This window comes from Pelodiscus sinensis, chromosome 1 (assembly GCF_049634645.1).
Source record: "Pelodiscus sinensis isolate JC-2024 chromosome 1, ASM4963464v1, whole genome shotgun sequence".
NCBI lineage: Eukaryota > Metazoa > Chordata > Testudines > Trionychidae > Pelodiscus > Pelodiscus sinensis.
The window spans coordinates 265,219,167-265,239,288 of record NC_134711.1 but is presented as its reverse complement, the minus strand read 5'-3'; the positions used below and the strand labels follow the sequence as shown (position 1 = coordinate 265,239,288).

Genomic DNA, 20,122 nt, shown 5'->3' with positions numbered 1-20,122 from the left:
GCTCAGGACTAAACAAGAGCTCTGTATAGCTTAAAAGCCTGCCTCTGTCTCCAAATGAATTTGGTCCAATTTAAGATATTACCTAAAAGGGATGCTAGATACTGTTTAATTGAATGATCGTGTAACTGCACCAAATCTTATCGGTTATTATTCAATGGTCCCTGGGGGCAGCTGCCACAGTGAGCTCCCGGCATTATTCCTGGGGAGCCCCCTGCCACTCTGTGCTGCTGTCTCTGATACAGAGGCAGCAGCGTGGGATGGCAGCAGCCTGTCCATGGGGGGCCTGAGTTACCCGCAGACAGAGGCTGCTCCACCATCTCACAGAGCAGCTTCTGTCTGCAGCTAGCCCAGGCCCACCACAGACAGGCTGGATGCTGGCACAGCCTCTAGTCCTCTCTCCCCCCCATGATACTGCCTCTGATACAGAGGCAACAGCAGGCAGGGGTGAGGGAGGCAGCTCTGCAAAACCGGTGCTTGTGAGCACTGGCTCCTGCCTGCCTCCCCCAAACCCATTGCTGCCTCGCTGGGAGGCAGCAAGGGGGAGAAGGCAGGTAGCTCCAAGGAGCCAGCACTGCACAGTGAACTGGTTTGACAGCTGGCTTCCCACACCTACCGGCTCCCTTCACTCTCCGCACTAGGAGGGAGGAGTAGTCATTAGGATTCACCGATAAGCCCAAGCTTTTTGGTTAATCATTTACACAACTATACGCTAACATCCCTGTGACAGGCCGGCAGCGGCCCACACTAGAACGGGGCGGGCAGCAGCCCTGGCCCCGGCAGAGTGCCCGGGAGGGGCTGCCTCGCCGGCGTGCCGCCGGGAGGATGCGCCTGCTGAACGCTGCAAGGAGCGGAGCCCTGCGGCCACGGGGAACAGGGCTGGCTGGCGGGCCAGGCTGCATGTGCGCGGCCCTGGCGGAGGATGCCGGGGAGCAACTCCACCCCCTGTGTCCCGACGTAGGGAACGCCAGCGATGTCGGGGGCGGAGCCCAGGGAGCCGACGTGACCTCCGGTAGGAGGTTTAAAAGCCGGCCGCGAGCCAGGACACGGGGGAGGATGCCAGGGACACGATCCCTCCCCCAGGTGGAGATGGAAAGGCGGAACACTGGGGGAACTGCAGGGCAGAATCCTGCGTACATCCAACGAAGAGGTAAGGACCGGCAGCTCGGACGCGGGAACCGCGGACCCAAGGGCGGTTAGGAAGTAGCCCGGGGCAGGGCCCTTCTGGCGCCCGTGGGCTGACGCGTTACGGGGTGGGACCCCATCAGCCAGGTAAGGGCCAGCCCCAAACCCTTAGGGCCCCGGGCTGGGACCTGGTGGAGAGGGTGGGCCCGGGTCCCCCTAGTCCCCTGGATTCCTCCGTGCAGCACAACGTGGGCGAAAAAGGGAGTAAGAAGGAGATGGGAGGCCCCGTCACCCCAAGAACCGTGGGGAAGGACTGAGGCGGCTGGGAGGTGAACCAGGAGCGCTGGGCTCGCTGGGCCCCGTTTCGCCCCCCCCCCAGGGGGCGTCGGGAGCTCACGCCCATCAAAATACTGAATTCGTATGAACCAGATGGCGGGGTCGCTGGGCTATGACCCCGCGGAGGGGGTTATGCGCTCGCGCCCAAAACTAGATCAGTCACAATCCCTATTACCTAACCCACCTTGTGTCTTCAAACAAATTTAGTTATTTTGTTTCCAGTCTCTATTTAAACTAACCCTATGACTCCCTTACAACAGAAGTTCTCAAATCAATGAACTTAATCTTAAAGTACTCTGGTTCCTGAGTAGTCTCTTCCCCAATTATCACCTCTAATACTATTAACTCACAGACATCTACCCTTCCCCACCTCTAATATCATTAACTCACAGGCATTCACCTTCCCTTCCCCCCCCCCCCCCCCACATCCCCCTTCTGTTCTGAAATGTGATTTGTCCTTTTCATATGTGTTCATTTTTTTTTAATTGTATCCTTTGGTATATATGGCTGTGACTATTTTCTTCCACTATTTGATCTGAGGAAGTGGGTCTGGCCCACGAAAGCTCATCATCTAATAAACCATCTTGTTAGTCTTTAAAGTACTACATAGCCCTATATTTTCTTTACAAACAGTTATCCCTCAGTTCCCCGCACATCAGCCAGAAAAAGAGTTTGGGGGTTCCCCCCCCCCCCATTCATAGACTCATGGAACATAAGACTGCAAAACAACATCATCTCTAGCCCCTTGCATTGAGGCAAGACCAAATAAGCCTAGATCAACCCTGGGAGGTGTATATTCAACCCATTCTTAAAAACTGCCAATAATGGGGCTTCCACAACCTGGAAGCCTATTCCAGATCTAAACTACCCTTGGAAAGTTTTTCCTACTATCTATCCTAAAATTTCTTTTTGGAATACTTAGGCCATTACTTCTTGTCCTAACTCCATGGACAAAGAGAACAACTGATCACAGTCTTCTTTATAAGAGCTCACAACATATTTGAAGAGTTAACAGGTTCACCCTCAATCATCTTCTCTCAGGACCAAATATGCCTAGTTTATATTAAAAAAAAAAAAATCAAAAAGCTTTCCTGGCAGGTCAGATATTCTAAACTTGTTGTGTTGCTCTCTTTTGGACTCTCTCTAAGGATATGTCTACACTACACAGCTTTGTCAGGGAGCGTAAACACTGTTTGTTGGCACTTTTTCCAACAAAAAACCTGCATCCCCTATGAGCAGCGTTAGCTTTGTCAGCAGGAGACTGCTACTGACAAAGCACTGTTTACACTAGTACTTGCAATGGCAAAGCTTTGACACTTCTCCTCCAAAGACAAACACTTGTGTATGACAAAAGCTTTGTTGCTCAATTGCCAATGTGGACATAGCCTAACTTATCCACACCTCTCCTTTCATGTGGTGCCTAAAACTTAGTACTCCAGCTGAGGCCTCACCAGTGCCAAGTAGAGCAGGACAATGATCTCCTGCGTCTTACATACAACAAAGTTCAATTTCAAGACTTCAGGTTACCAAAACACCTGAAAGGGGAACACACTTATAAAGAATGAACAATCACATCATCTTAAACAAAATAGCAAATTACATTTAGCATCATCTAGGGCATTGTGCTCCTTATATACACGGCTTCCAGTTAGGGTTTTATTTTGAAGTATTTTGGTATCTAAACAAAGTGCTATAAAAGGTCCATTACAATATGTAGATCAGTTATCTAAAAACATTATCTGATCCTTCTAAAGTGTATCATTCAAACACAATTTGCAACTTAAACTTTGATGGGGAGAGGTCCAGTTCCTCAGTCTGTACTAGTGATCTTTTAAAATAAAGCATACTTGGGTAGGAGAGAGCGCTAGATGATCCTACCTGTCTTTCATGAAAAACGTGTGTGGATTACACCAGCGGTTCTCAACTGCTGGTCTGCAGACTGGCGATGGTCCACAAACCACTGGCTGCCAGGCCACAGCAGGCCTGGTGGCCAGGGCTAGCATATACTGCCCAGTGCCTCCGATCCTGCCACGGCTTTGAGACAGGAATGTCCTGCCCTGCCTCTCAGCCAGCCAGGGCTGGGCAGGGTTGGGGTCTCTTCCCGGACATGGAAGAGAGGTTAGCTGTGCGGCAGTAGGGCCATGCGGAACCTGACATGGCAGCCTTAGAGCAGCCAGGACCCAGGCAGCAGTGTTCAGCTGGCAGCTGGAAGGCAGCACAGGGCTAGGTGAGGGAGGCAGGGCAGGCACTAGGGACACCGGGGGTGGGGTTAGTGCTGAGGGGGCTCTTGGGGTGGGAGGCTGGCACTGGGTGCTCTGGGGCAAAACCAATACTTGGGGGCTCTGGGGACAGGGCTAGTACTGGGGAGCGCTAAGGCCATGGTCATCAACCAGTCAATCGGGATCTACTGGTAGATCTTGGCACCTCTGACAGGTGATCCTGACTGGTTTGGCCAAGAGGTTGCCCCTGCAGTCCCCCCCCTCCCCCCCACCAGGAGCCTCCTGTTTGCTATGCAGAGCAGGGAAGAGGGAGGAGGGGATGCTGATGTCAGCATGTCCCCTCCCACCCTGTATTCTATCTCCACAGAATGGATGCGGGGGGCACAGGGCTTGGGATGGAGCGAGTTTGCTGGCTGCTTTTGAGAATGGTGCATGCTCAGGGCTGGGGTAAGCCTGCTTTAGCCCAACTGCACCACCACCCAGGAGCCACCTGAGGTAAGCAGTGTCTAGCTGGAGCCAGAATCCTAAATCCCTGCCCCAGTCATGAACCCCCTCTTGCACTCCAAACCGCTGCCCTAGTCCTGAGCCCTCTGGACCCACACTCCCTTATAGAGCCTGTACCCTGAATCCCCTCCTGCACCCCAACTCCCTGCCCCAGGCTCAGCTTAGAGCCCCTCTCATACTCTAAATCCCTTAGCCAAAGACCAAAGCCTGTGTCCCTGCCCCTGCCTGATGAAAGGGAGAGAGAATGAGGGAGTGAGCAGGGATAGGGACCCAGAAGGAAGCAAGGCAAGGGTATTTGGGTCTGAGGTAGATCCTGGATTGCATTCAAAAAGTGATCTGTGCTTAAAAAGGTTGGAGACCCCTGCTTTAAGGGGTGGAGAGCTCTAAGAGGTGGAGGGCTGACACTGAGGTATCCAGGGTGGGGAGCTAACACTGCGGGGGAATCTAGGAGTGGGGCTGGCATTGGGGGGCACTGGGGACAGGGCTAATATTGGGGCTCTGGAAACAGGAGGCTGGCACAGGGGGTCTGGTATTGAGGGGTTTGGGATGGAGGGCTGGCACTGGGGGGCTCAGGTGCAGGTGACTCTGGGGGATAATGGATGGCTGGGGGATAATGGATGGGTGGGAGGGCTCTAGTAGTTAGGGGGCTCAAGAGGCTGGGGTATACCCCAGCCCTGACCCCCAGAGCTGCCTCAAACAGCCGTCAGCTGCGGAAGCTGCCTGCCATGTGGTGACTGCTGGAGCTGAAGCCGGCTGTTCGTGGTGGCTCTAGGGACCAGGGCTTCTGGTGGACCAGTAACATTTATTTACATATTTGCATATCCATTGTTTGCATAATGAATATGCAAGTAAAACATTACCAGTCCACCAAAAGTTTGTGAATGGGCTTGCCGGTCCAGAGTATAAGAAACGTTGGGAACCACTGGATTATACGATCAGACAGGCTTTTTGCCCAGCAAACTGGACTCCTGTGCACATTCATGGCACTCTGAAACTAGCGTAGTAATTAAGACCCCAAACTGAGTCACTACTATGAATTGCTCAGGCAACAAGGTTGTTTAGAAGAAACAGGACAAAGGGATCAGTAAAAAAAAAAAAAAATCCATGTCTAATGGGCATGATTTCTTCAAACTGCCTGAAGAAACAGAGTCGCTGCAGCTTTACACAAGAACCTACTTGATGCAACTGAAACATTCCCCCCAACTGATCTCTTCCCCCCCGCGATCTGTGAATGAACCAAAAATTAATACAAAACATTAAAATATCAGATGCATACAATGCTGCCAGATAACTGAGATGAAAATCAGGGAACCTGATGGAATCCAATATGATTAAAAAGAAATTATACACATAAAGGGAAGTTGACCATAAGGGATAAAGATTACAATATTTTGCCCAAATCTGTAATGATAGGGTTTATCTCATGAGCAATTCTAGCACCCTACCGGACAACCCAAATTGTTCAAAAAGAGGTTGCACTCGTACTGATTTCTAAACTGAGTGACAAAGTGAACAAGAAAGGCTAATATCTCTGCTCAAGCATTTTTATGCTATCAAGTTAGCGAAATATACACACCCTGAATGAGGGAGCAAATAAAAAGAACTGACAAAAAATTGTGTTGATAAGTACACTTGATCACAGAGCGGAATTATCAGAAACTTAAATGATTAATATTGCAGGTGTCATTTCATTCATATGAAAAAGATCCCACCATTGATGTTCAAACGAGAACAGAAATGGAAAATGTATGCAACTGTTTTGGCCTGATGGAAAACAACAGTTCTGGAAGTGATTTTGCATTATGCAAGGGACTGTTAAAACAAATTTAAAGAGCATTAAACAATATGGAAACTCTTTGTATAGGAGCTTTAAAGAAAACATTTGAGCAGTTAGTAGAGCACTGATGTAGCCTTCAACTAGCACAAGCATAACTGCAAAGGTGGTCAAGGGATGCACAGAAGGCAGATAGGCCCAGAAAAAGCAATTTACGGAGGTAAGTTGCTGACCGGATCAATCTAGGTGATATTTCACAGTATGTCTCAAGATGATTGTAGCAACAGCTTTGGCCTAACTTGTCTTGCACAAGCTTGTGTGAAAAGTGCTGTACAAAGAGACTGAACAATTTCAGCTTCAGCTACAATGATTCAAAAGAGGAGGACTATACAGTAAAAGAGGATTTCTCCCATTTTGGTTCAAAATGTCCAGAGGAAAGGATCGACATCCACCTGGTCCATGCAGCATTTCCAAGAAAAGGAACCAAGCTGAACCATCCAGCAGAAATGGGAGAAAAAGGCCATCTCCTGCAGTACACTGCCTCCCAAAAGCTGAATATGGAGATGATGGAGACCCTGCACTGGCCACATGGGTACCCTCTGGTGACATCAAGTAATGGTTTTGGATAACTGACTTTTTGTTTTCTAATAATTTGGGTTGTCCTCCACGGTGTGAGCAAAAGACTACAGCTGGGTCCAGCCTGTACTTCAGCAGTTCCCAACTTCTGGTCTGTGGACTGACAGCAGGCCACGAACTCCTGACAGGCTGCTACGCGTTGCCAGGCCACACCTCCAGCATTTATTTAGTTCCACCCCCTGGGATTCCCAGGGAATTCCCTACCTCACCTCATGGAGCAACAGGGTGAGTGGGGCAGCTGGTAGCTGGGTATACTGTGGCTAGAGCCAGGACCATGGTGAGGATGTACGCGGCCCAGCCAGTGGGGCCAAACATTGTGTGTACAGCAGCTGCCCTGGTCCCAGAAGTAGCTGCACAGGGCGGGGGAGGGGAGAGGAAGCCATGAGAAGCCCTGAGCCCCTGCAGAAGCCACATGATGGGTAAGAGGCAGCAGGAGGTCTCAGGTAACTAAATAGGGCCTAAAAAATTGAAAGCATGGCCCATTGAGCCTCTCATCTCAAAAGAAAACATCTTTTTCCTGAACGTAATCTTCCCCTCTGATTTCACTCATCAAACCATATTAATTGAAGATAATCTTGAGTTACAAAGATCTGGATGGCTAATCATGCCCATCATTTCTGCTTCCAACACAGAAACTAGGGATGTTACATTTAGATTAATTAACAAATTGAATAATCGAAGAGATTTCCCCTGATTATTCAATTAGACCAGCGGGGCAGTCCCTGTGGTGGCTCAGCCTTTGAAATGTGCAAAAGCCCCAGTGGGGCTCTTGTACGTTTCAAAAACAGAAGCCACTCAGGGAGTGCAGGCCAGCCGGAATCACTTGCTCTGCTGCAGCATCGAGCCCTGGGGTGGGGGCTCTTGTGCATTTCAAAAGGAAGTCCCACAGGGAGTGCAGGGACCGTGCTTCCTCCAGGAGTTCTGCTTTTTGAAATGTACAAGAGCCTAGCTGGGGTTCTTGTAGATTTCGAAAGCAGAATCGCAGCAGAAATAGTGCAAGCAGAGACGGCTTCAGTCCCCACTTGCACCATTTCCTGCTGTGCCTCTATCTTCCCTGCCTCTCACAGAGATGGTGCTGGAGGGAACTGGCTTTTAAGCCCGCTCCTCCCAGTACTGGCTCCTGCTCCCCCCTTTGATGCCTCTCTCTGATAGGCAGCAAGGGAAGGGAGGAGGAGGAGAGCGACTAGTTGCATCACTAGTTGACTATCCGATAAGCAAAAGCTGATCGGATAGTTGAGCAGTCTCTTACATCCGTAACAGAAACTTCACAAGGCTGTTTTATCCACATCCCTGCCACTTGTGGCAGTGACTTACAGCCACAGTCTTGGTTACAATGACACATATTGTGTGCATACAGATGCAATTCAAAACAACATGTAACCTCTTAAAATTATCATAATGAATACTCAAATATGCAAATAAATTCATTGCCACAATGAATATACAAATAGTTCAGTGCTAGTTTGTCAACAGTTTTTCAATGAGTTTGCCGATCCTTGGTACGAAAAAGGTTGGGAACCACTGCTGTACTTCACCTGCCTTTGCAGCAGCATCTTCCACTGTGAACAATAACTGAGCTGACAGCTGAGGTCACAGCAAAGATTTGGCGATAAGCAGCCCACAGATTTTTTTTCTTGGTTTATGAGCAAAATCAATTGACTACTTCCTGAAACTGGAAACCTAATTAGTAAGAAAGAGTACATGTTTGTGTAGGTATTCTAAAGATTGTCACAGGGTTACAGCATGTGTGTCCTTTTTTTGCAACAGGTTCCAGTCAAGATACTCGTAGAGTATCTTTCAATCTCAACAAGTTTGTTAACGGAGATTGCAGAATACTCTTCAAGTGTCTACAATAGTTAATCTTTTCATACCAACATAAACAGACCAAGCATACAAACTTTTTACACAGCACTCGGTTTATAAATGCAGGACAGTTAGAAGGGTTAGTCAGATTCCAAGGCTAATATAATTGGTGGGAAAGTAGTTGCCCACTACAGATCGGTTGGGTTGGGAAGGAGATGTTGGTGAATTGGCCTATAAGTGACTGACCAAACTGCCTTATGCTTTATCTTTGGATTGTCCTCCACCATTCTTCTCTGGTATTAGCAACATCAGCGTTGATAACCAAACGGCACAGATAAGGCTCCGATCTAAGGAACTCAATCAAAAATCTAAACAAAGTCATCTTTTCAAGCTAGTGATTGTTATTTTCTATTGTGATTTGATCTTGAAAATGTGAATTGTTCAGAGCCACCAAATTTTTAGCTTTTGTTACCTAAGTCATAGTCAAATACAATTTTTTAAATATCCTGTTAGTTGTTTTTATTAAGGTTATTTAACAAAACTTTGTGAAACTAAATGCAATGGTTCTTTTCTTAAAGCTATCAGAAATAAAATGAATCTTAAGAAAACCATACAGGTAATCAGTTATGTAGTTGCTTGTTTAAGGTTTGTCTTACAGTGTTGCTGTAAGAAAGCAGAGTGTGTTTGGACATTTTGAAAAAAAAACAAAGGATGGTTAAGAAAACAGTAGGAAGTCTTAAAAAGCTAAAATCAGACAGCTGACAATACATGTAAGAACCACCAATATACATTAGACTGTAGCACCTAAGAGCCCTAACTCCCCATTACATGAGGCATGGTACAAACAAAGAACAAAGAGACCCAAAGAGCTATAACATCAAGGTTGCAATGTCAGGCATTTAAAAGTGATGAAATTCTAGAGTTAAGGTAGGCCATACAACTTTAATTTGTTTCCTACCCAACTCTTGTGCATATATATTATGATTCAATCTTTAATTACTTGGTCACATTCTATTTCCTCACAGGACTTCAGCTTCACTTATGCAGAGGACAGATGGAGTTCTGTTAATGGTTAGCTATTCAACAGATATAATTTACCCTCAGCACTAAATGTGTGGCTACATGTCTTAGGCTACGTTTACACTGCACACTTATTTTGGAATAACGTGTTCCAGAAGAAATACTCCAAAATAGCTTATTTCAAAATAGCGCATCTACACTACAAGGAAGCCTGGAAATTAGTCCAAGACATGCTACCTCAATTTAGAGCCCCTGGAAGCACTGGGGAGTAATTACTCTGAATGGCCTGGGGAGGAGTATTTTGAAATAGCAGCAATGAAGCATCCACACTATTGCTATTCCGAAATAGCTATTTCGGAAGAGGAATTATTCCTCGTAGAATGAGGTTTACAAAGGCCAAAGTAAGCTGCCCATTATTTTGAAATTATTTCAAAGTAACAGACTAGCTGTGTAGACACTCACATAGGTATTTCAGAACAGACGTTATTCCAAAATACCGCTGCTGTGTGGATGTACCCTTATTTACCACATACCACCCAAATCTTGAACTCATTTTCATTGGACAGCAAAAAGAACCATTCTGACCCCTGAATGACTCTCCTGTGAAATTTCAAGCACATGCTCAAAAGCAGGCAGGCACCAGAACTTTTCAGAAACAAAAACAAAAACAACCTGCTGTAACAATTTGTTCTATCTTCGCCAAAAAATATTTTCTCCTTAAACTTGGTTCCTGGTTTTGAACTGTTTTTCTTGAAAACTTTCCAAAAAATTTCAGCTGGGAGGAAAGATTTAGTACAGAAAGTTTCATCCAGAATGGCTAAAGTTAGGTAAAGTTACAAACAACTGTAGATGACCTCAAATGTCAAGCGTTCTCAACCGGTGTGACTACCAGGTCCATTGAAAATGTCAGCACATTGATCTTGATGTAAGATGTACAGAATTTTAAAAAAATTGAGGAAAGTTTCTAAAGAGCAAAGTACAGATTTCTGGAGAAAAGCCATTCTGTACCATGGCTACAGATTTTTTGATGGTCTCCTCCAGTTAATGGCAAGCAAGTATCTATAGAATCAAAAACAAACCCATAATTTGTCATCTTTGTTGAGTCCTAGCAGAAAGGCCAAGAAATGAATAGCTATGAACACTGAGGGCAGGTCTAGATTATGGGGCAACATCAATCTGATTTACTCAACTCCAGCTATGTGACTACTGAATCAACATACCTTTGGTTGAATTGCTGCAGGGTCTCCACTCCCTTACTCTTCTCTTTAAAGTGGAATTCCGCAGCCAACAAGAGAGCAATCAGTGGTTGATATATTGGGTCTTCATTAGACCCCCTATATCGACCGCCAAGGGATCAATCACCACAATGCTGATCTCCCAGTAAATATAGCCACACTGTCAATGAACTACTCTCTCTCTCCCCTAGGCCAGAATTGAGACATTAAACTGCAAGCCGCTGGAGTATGGTCATCTCCCATGCCAATGGTCACTAACTGGTCAATCGTGATTGACTGGTAGATCCTAGGGAGTCTCCAGTTGATTGCAATCTACGATGGTGGAGCTAGATTACTAATAAGGCAGGCTTCTTTCCTGCACATGCTGCTGGCCTGTTCCCAGAAGTATCCAATGCAGCCCCTCATATGTGCATGCACAGCATGTCTTGGCACTCATCCTGCCTGCAAGAACTACTTCTTGCAGCATCCATCGGCCAGAAACAGGAAATTGTGGCCAATGGGAGGTGAGAGGATGTTGTATGCAGAAAGGGGCAGCACACAGTATCATGTGCTCCCTGCTCCCCTCCTCTAGAGGACACAGAGGCACATTATACCAGGAAAAGGCTGGACACAGAAAGTAATAGCACAGGGAGTGCTGCAGAACCCCCATGTTTGGCATCTCAAGTCCCAGCTCTGCATCTTGGCCACCCAGTGTCCCAGCCACCAGGCCAGCTGCTGTCTAGTGGCTTCTCTGTGTGCCTGGGATCCCACTTGGCTACAGGCCCCAGGGCTCCACTGCTGGCCCCAGGGTCATGACCGCTGGTCCTGCATGCAGGAGCCCTGCCCACTGGTCCTGTTGCCGGCCCAGGAGCTCCACTACTGGTGTAGCAGTGTATGTCGCCATACAAGCCTAGGATCCCACCCAGCTGCTGGTCCGACAGTCCTGTCCAGCCACACACCCAGGGGCTCCACTGCCAGCACTGGGATCCTACCTGGCTGCCGGCCCAGGTCTAGAGCATGGTGAGGGGTGCAGTTAAGCACCCCCACTCAAAACCTATTCCAGTTCCACTGATTGTGGGAGCAGCATGGGCCTGGGATAGTCAGTGAACCTTCTTTAGTCTCACTGAGCTGGCAACTGGGTGCTGCCTGGTAGGAGGCCACAACCCAACCCTCAGCCCTCCTCCAGACTGACAGAAACCCCATAGCCCCTCCCCTACCTCCCCCCCACTTTGCCCCTGTCCAGAGCCCCCTCCTGCACTCAATTACCCACTCCTGTACCCCAAGTTCCCTCTTTTCCAGGCTAGAGCCTGCAATCCCTCCCAAACCCCAATCTGGTAAAAGTGAGTGAGAGTGGGGAAAAAGCAAGCATTAGAAAAATGGAGAATGGTTAGGGCTTGGAGAAGGGGCAGGGTATATCCAGGTTACCCTTAATCCCCCCCAAAAATTATCTTTGGCTTCCAAAGGTTGGAGACTACTGCCCCATGCTGTATCTACTTTGTATGTCAGGCATCTCCTGATCCCTTGGAAATCCTATCCCCAAACCTCACTGTCAATTCGAACAAGTGTCAGAGTCCTTAGCACAAAGGCTATTTCCTAGTGGTCGTCTCTATTCACAGAATCTATTGGGTTGTGGAGGGGGAGAAGGGAAAAGGGAGAAAAAGACAGAAAAGAAAAGGAATTTGAAAAGATGGGTTCTTGAAGAAATACCAGCTTTTGGTAGCTTTCCCCAGCCTCCAACAGAAGAAATTATGTCTCAAGAAAACTTGAGTTAGGAAAATGGAACTATTTTCTGCTGCATGGACTAGAATTTGGCTTCATATTGTCTGATCTACTCTGTCCCACACCCAGCATTTGAAATGTTTGTTCAGCCATTCGCTAGCACAGAGTTCCTACCGAGCCTCAACGAACACATTACTAGTCACCACTCGAAAGTGTCCTAGTACCTCAATAAGCATGCAGGAAAAAAAGCCTCTTTATCCGGAAACAACGGATAAAGGGGAGGGGGGAAATAAAGCCTCTGGGGGTCACTCACCCGAAACGCTGGAGAGATTTCTTTTAAGGAGCGCATCGCACGTTTCCCATAATCCGAAATATGGCAATAAAACTTGCTGGCAGTAAAACACCACTGGTCACGATCCCAGCTCGGCAATCACCACCGAGCGTGGGTCCTTCCCCTGGCCTTGCATTGATCACCCATCCCCAACTTTTCTCTCTCTTTCCCCGGCGCCACTTTAACAGCTACAGCCTGTTTAAAAGGACAACACTAAATCCAGGCACATAATCCCAGTCCCTAATCATGGCTGCACTTGCCAGGCTTCTTAGAGCAGCAACCCCCCCTCCGCCCCATGAACCTCCCCACTCCAGCCCCCGTGCACATTCGCGGGAGGAGGTACAAGCCGGCTCCTCTTACCCCCGCTCGCTCTGCTTAGTAGCAGTAGCAGCAGCAGCTCCATTACCTTTCCCAGGCAAATGTGGCAGGTGATGGGCAGCGTCAGAGACAATGTTACATTCTGAACGTTCTGAGCCATTGTGGCGTTTCGAATCCCGCGAGCGCGGAAGTTCCACCAGCGGTAACAGCAAGCGGCAGCCCTCCACGCTCTACTCTGCGTACGGCAAGCCAAAGAGTCCAATCCTCAACGCAAAATAGGAAACCGAAATCGCGCTTTTGAAATGTTCCCCTGCAGGAGGCCGGGAGGCGGAGTAGGGGACTCGGGCCTTCTGCGCGCACACAGCTGCATGTTGCTGCCGTCCCGAGGGTTAGCTCCCTTCCTGCAGCTTTAAACTAGGGCTGGTATATTGGGCTAGGAAGCTGTAGGCAGGTCCCACCTGTTAACGTAGCAGCATTCACTGATCATTGTTCTCCTTTCCCTTAGGGAGGATCCATTTCTCTTTATTGTTTTTTAAGCATGTTTGCTTTGTCTGTGCAGGAGTCCCTCAGTATCTTGGCCCCCTGGCCAAGGCCTGTATAGAAAGTCAGAGCATTAGACACATTGAGCCAGGCACCAGTCTCTTTCTAATCCCACAGAAGGGTAGTGAGAAGGAGAAGTTTCCGCCCTCCCAAGTACATACCGCATTCCTGGCCCACTCTCAGAACTCTGCTGTGGTGAGCTCTAAAGTGCCTGGTTTTAACCTGTTATTTGAGGTGAGCTGAAGTAATGAACTTTTCCAAACGGTTCCTTCCCCTCATTTCCATAAAACTCAGAAGGTGGAACAACCAAGATCAAGAAGACTATGAAGATTGTAGCCAATGAACAGTGTTGCAATGTAGCACAGGACCCATTTCACCCTATCGTTATTCAATGCTTTTTTGTTATTGCTATTATTAGTGTAATAATAGTATTAAACAACTATTGTTTTGTTTTCGTTATCAATATTAATTGCTCAGGGATTGCTCTGCTTTGTGAAAGGTACAAAAGAGGACATGATCCCTGCCCTGAAGGGTTTACAGTTTAAGGATCTGATCTGACAAATATTACCAAGACTAATCAGTGGGGTAATTTAGAGTTTGTGTACACACAAAAGATTAGTTAAATTAAACTTGTACAGGTTCTCTTCTTACACTCCTCACCGATCCTTATGTGTGCAATACAGATGCTTTACACCAGTGTAGCTATTAATATAAAGGTTTTTGATGCTGGTATAGCTATTCCCATCAGAAAGGGAAATAAGTTCTACTAGAATATGGCACCTTTGTAATTGCATCCACACTATAATTTGTATTGGTATAGCTTTTTTGATAAAGACACCCCCCCCCCCCCAATAGAATACTGGTACAAATATTGTGTGTAGAACAGACCTTAAACTAGTAAACAGTAATGACTACTATATGTGTATGCAAGACTAGACCTTAGAGAAATGAACAGGGCCAGATTCTTGATATCCCCCCCCCCCCCACACACATGTATGTGGTTATTTTGCAATGCTCAGTGGGGTGCTCCCTTGAAAGCTTCTTTAATAGGGAAGTTTCCTGGCCAAAGAGAATCCCCAGGTGTCACAGAGTCAACACAGGTGGTTCTAAACCAGTGGTCACCAGCCAGTAGATCAGGATCTACCAGTAGATCTTGGAGCCTCTGACAAGTGATCCTGACTGATTTGGCTGAGAGGCTATCAAGTGCCTGCCCTTCAGTTGCCCCTCCTCCCACAGTCCAGCTGCTTCTGCCCAGAGCTGCCTCCTGGGAGCCTCCTGCTTGTTGTGCAGATTTAGGGACACAGAGGCAGGGGAGTACTGATGTCACACTGTCCCCCTTCCCTGTACCCCATTTTCACAGAGTGAGGAGGGTGGGACCTCGGTGAAGGGGTGGAGCAGGGGTACCGTACTTGGTTTTGAGGTAGATCCTGGACTAACTTAAATTCAAAAAGTGATCTTGTGCTTAAAAAGATTGGAGACCTCTGTTCTAAACTATCCATTTGGGGTCCACACTCTAATAAAAGATGTGTGCTTCGAAGAGCAGCAGCAATGTGGCCAGGGCTTCATGTGCTCTGGTGATCCTTGGTATCTAAGGGTGTGTATGGGACTGTTAATGCCAGCATACTTCAGGATGCTCTAAATTAAGGTGAAATAATCTTAGGCTCTTCTAAATTCCATTTGGGGATGAATCATCTCTCAGCCAGCTTCTGGATCAGAGGAACAGAAGGGTAGCCTAGAGCAACATTCCTCCTCTGCCAGTTTCTACTTCAAGTGCAGCACAGCTGGACTCAGAGATATTTCCCGCAATCTCCAAAATACAGATTCCCTCCCAGAAAAAGTGTAGGAGCAACTCTGCAAAAGAGGAAGAATGACCTATGAAACAAAGTTCAGAACAAAATCTCAACTTCCTCCAGCAGTAGGGTTGCTTGGATTTGGGTTCTTTTTTGGGCCCATTACTAGATATATATGCCAAGCCATAAATTTCATATCTATATGTAAACTTTCCCCAGCTATTGAGAAGTGAGGGTTTTTTTTGGAGTAAGCTTATCTCTAATTATAACTAACTGAGGCAGGTTGCTGTCTTCTAGGAGAATACACTGCTGCTATCCCTGGCATGAACACCCAAGACCTGGGGGGGAAAAGGGAAAGTCTCTGATAATCATCATAACACAGACTATGCCAACCTAAAGATTATTTTTACAATTAAACCAGCTTTAAGTGTAACAGCCAAAATAAGTCTCTGATGGGAAGCTGTGATAGCGTGTATCTTCAAAAACAATGAGGAGTCCTGTGGCACTTTTAAAAACTAAGGGTACGTTTATGCAGCAGCATTATTTTGGAATAACTTATGTTAGAATCATAGAATACTACGACCGGAAGGGACCTCGAAAGGTCATCAAGTCCAGTCCCCTGCCCTCATGGCAGGACCTAGTACTATCTAGACCATCCCTGATAGATATTTATCTAACCTACTCTTAAATATCTCCAGAGATAGAGATTCCACAACCTCCCTAGAAAATTTATTCCAGTGTTTAACCACCCTGACAGTTAAGAACGTTTTGCTAATGTCCAACCTAAACCTCCATTGCTTCTTGTTCTATCCTCAGAGGCCAGGAAGAACAATTTCTTTCCCTTTTCCTTGTGACACCCTTTTAGAAACCTGAAAACTGCTATCATGTCCTCTCTCAATCTTCTCTTTTCCAAACTAAACAAGCCCAGTTCTTTCAGTCTTCCTTCATAGGTCATGTTCTCTAGACCTTTACTTATTCTGGTTGCTCTTCTCTGGACCTTTTCCAATTTCTCCACATCTTTCTTGAAATGTGGTACCCAGAACTGGAGATATACTCCAAGGATGCGTCTAGACTGGCAAGTTTTTCCGCAAAAGCAATTGCTTTTGCGGAAAAACTTGCCAGCTGTCTACACTGGCCACTTGAATTTCTGCAAGAACACTGACTTCCTACTATCTGAAATCAGTGCTTCTTGCGGAAATACTATGCTGCTCCCGTTCGGGCAAAAGTCCTTTTGCGCAAAGCTTTTGTGCAAAAGGGCCAGTGTAGACAGCTCAGATTTGTTTTGTGCAAAAAAGCCCCGATTGCAAAAATGGCAATCGGGGCTTTTTTGCGCAAAAGCGTGTCTAGATTGACTTGGACGCTTTTCCACAAAAAGTGCTTTTGCGGAAAAGCGTCCATGCCAATCTAGACGCTCTTTTCCGCAAATGATTTTAATGGAAAACTTTTCCATTAAAAGCATTTGCAGAAAATCATGCCAGTCTAGATGTAGCCCAACTGAGGCCCAATCAGCACAGAATTGAACAGAAGAATGACTTCTCATGTCTTGCTCACAACACACCCGTTAATGCATCCTAGAATCATGTTTGCTTTTTTTGCAACAGCATCACACTGTTGACTCATATTTAGTTTGTGGTCCACTATAACCCCTAAACCCCTTTCTGCCATACTCCTTCCTAGACAGTCACTTCCCATTCTGTATGTGTGAAACTGATTGTTCCTTCCTAAGTGGAGCACTTTGCATTTGTCCTTATTAAACTTCGTCCTGTTTATCTCAGACCATTTTTCCAATTTGTCCAGATCATTTTGAATTGTGACCCTGTCCTCCAAAGCAGTTGCAACCCCTCCCAGCATCATATGATCTGCAAACTTAATAAGCGTAATCTCTATGTCAATATTTAAATCGTTGATGAAGATATTGAACAGAACCAGTTCCAAAACAGACCCCTGCAGAACCCCACTTTTTATACCTTTCCAGCAGGATTGTGAACCATTAATAACTATTCTCTGAGAACGGTTATCCAGCCAATTATGCACCCACCTTATGGTAGCCCCATCTAAACTGTATTTGCCTATTTTATTGATAAGAATATCATGTGAGACTGTATCAAATGCCTTACTAAAGTCTAGGTATCCCATGTCCACTGCTTCTCCCTTATGCACAAGACTCGTTGTCCTATCAAAGAAACATATCAGATTTGTTTGACATGATTTGTTCTTTACAAATATATGCTGGCTGTTCCCTATCACCTTATTGTCTTCCAAGTGTTTACAGATGATTTCCTTAATTACTTGCTCCATTATTTTTCCTGGCACAGAAGTTAAACTTACTGGTCTGTAGTTTCCTGGGTTGTTCTTATTTCCCTTTTTATAGATAGGCTCTATATTTCCCCTTTTCCAGTCTTCTGGAATCTCTCCTATCTTCCATGATTTTCCAAAGATGATAGCTAAAGGCTCAGATACCTCCTCTATCAGCTCCTTGAGTATTCTAGGATGCACTTCATCAGGCCCTGGTGACTTGCAGACATCTAACTTTTCTGAAATAATAAGAGTGTGCATCTACACAGCAAGCCATTATTTTGAAATAATGTCGAACTGGAGGACTTCTTACTTCAACTCATTTCTCGAAGAGTAAAGGAAGTCAAAGGAAGAGTGTTCTTCCTTTGACTTCCCACTGTGTAAACAGCGCCAAAAGCTGAAGTAAGCTATTTTGATTTCAGCTGCACAATTGACATAACTGAAGCTGTGTAGCTTAATTGGACTTTAGCCCTGCTGTGTAGATGTGCCCTAACAGATTTATTTGGACATAAGCTTTTGTGGGTAAAAACCATTTACTCACAAAAGCTTATGCCCATATAAATCTGTTAGTCTTTAAGGGTGTGTCTAGACTACATGGCTCCATCGACAGAGCCATGTAAATTAGTTTATTCAGCATAGTCAAAGAAGCGGGGATTTAAATAATCCCCGCTTCATTCAAATAAACATGGCCACCACGCTGTGCCGATGATCAACTGATCCGGAACAGCGCGGCAGTCTAGACGTGGCATGGTTGACAAAGGAAGCCTTTGTTGACCGCTCCGGTAAGCCTTGTGAATGGAGGCTTCCTTTGTCGACCGCGCTGCGTCTAGACTGCCGCGCTGTTCCGGATCAGCTGATCATCGGCACAGCGTGGTGGCCATGTTTATTTTAATGAAGTGGGGATTATTTAAATCCCCGCTTCTTTGACTATGCTGAATAAACGAATTTACATGGCTCCGTCGACGGAGCCATGTAGTCTAGACACACCCTAAGTTGCAATAGGACTCGTTGTTTTAGACAAAATAAGAGATCTGTTAAATTACTGAATTCACCATGTACCAAACAAAAATGCAGACCACCAGTGAAATTTATATATTTTTATTTTTTATATTTTTTTCTTAGTGAAAGTGCTAACACATGACACAGAACAAAAAGTGCAAAATTTATGAAAATGAAATCAAATATAAAGAACCATGTCTTACAACTGACATGCGAGAGCCTTTTAAGAATACCTGATAATGCAACAAATCTTTCAAAGGAATAAAATTCCTCCACTTTCAAAACATATATGTAAGAGGAAACTGATCAGTTAATCTAAGTTTTAAGATGAAAATCATATCTTTAAACCAAAAATAGCTCCTAAAATAAGCAAGCTATTCTTTCTGAATGCCTGCTAAAATGAATACATTTTCTGTGCAAAGAGGTTAAAGTTATTTGGTTAGCAGATTTCTGCTGCAGTTGGAAGCTTACACAGTGAACAAATACTTCAAAAATTATTTGTGATCTCATAGTGCCTGAGGTTTAGTTCAGATGTATTGGATGGATGATGTTACCAACTCTATTGGGGCATGGGAAATATTTAATTCTGTAGTGTGAGAGAGTGAAAAGAAGAAGGAAGCTGGAGGGTTCACAATCAGCCGCTGCAAAGGGGAGATGAGAAATATAGTGCTACTACAGGAGGTGACAAGAATGTAAAGAGTCCAAATCCAGAAGAGTTGGTTAACATGGATCAATGGGGTTGGAACAATGATTTGTTAGTGAGCACAGGGTCAGCAAGAAGGAAAACAGAAGTTCTAGGAATGTTTGAAATACTCCAGCTTGCGAACTCTGGGTGTTGAAAACACACTCAGGAATACTATGAAAGTTCATGTGATTCAGAGAGTGGCATTAATTAACCTACAGCTAAAAAATGAAGCAGGAGGGTTATCAAAAAAGCAAGGATCAGCTTGCAGGACTGGGGCCTTACTTGTTAATTTTATCACTTACTTCATGCAGTTGGAGTCCCAGAAGCCTTTTTGGCACGTTCCCCAACAATGTCAAAAGTATTATTTATTCCATGATTCCTACCTCTTGGGTTGAAAGCTCTAAGAAAAGTCAGGATAGGAAAAGAAGTGCTTATCAGCCATTCAGGTGGGAACAACTAAATCTTTTCACATTGAGGTAATTAAGAAGTGCAAGGCAATTAGACAAATTCAGTTGGTAGAATCTGTAGCTCTTAAGCAGCCACAGCTTTCTACAAGGATTTTTTTTAAATATTTCTTTCTGTCATGCTTCTTGCTGTAATAGCCAGGCACTTAGCTTCAGAAGACTGAAACACAAAACAGGATCAAAACAGAAACAATTATTCAAATACTAAGCAAAAAAGATATATCTTGTCTTCTGCCCTAAGAGCTGTTTAGGGTCAGGCTCTCAGGGGCCACCAAAGGGAGTGTATTTCAAAGATAGGGCTCCTGGAATGAGAAAACTGCTTCCCAACACAGAGGGCCTGATTATCCACTGCC

The 20,122-nt window shown here is 45.7% G+C and overlaps 1 protein-coding gene across 2 annotated transcripts in view; it reads right to left on the bottom strand.

The window, feature by feature from the left end:
• OBI1 (ORC ubiquitin ligase 1) overlaps positions 1-13,698 on the bottom strand; it is a 40,274-nt gene extending 26,576 nt beyond the window's left edge. Inside the window, exon 1 of one of the 2 annotated variants that reach the window (XM_075918838.1) lies at positions 13,085-13,698. In XM_075918838.1, the coding sequence (XP_075774953.1) occupies positions 13,085-13,156 (72 nt within the window). In that variant the 5' untranslated portion in view covers positions 13,157-13,698. Of the gene's footprint in view, positions 1-12,660; positions 12,928-13,084 lie in introns of those variants that run through there. The other variant, XM_075918839.1, reaches the window with a different exon arrangement.
• Positions 13,699-20,122: the final 6,424 nt, after the last annotated feature.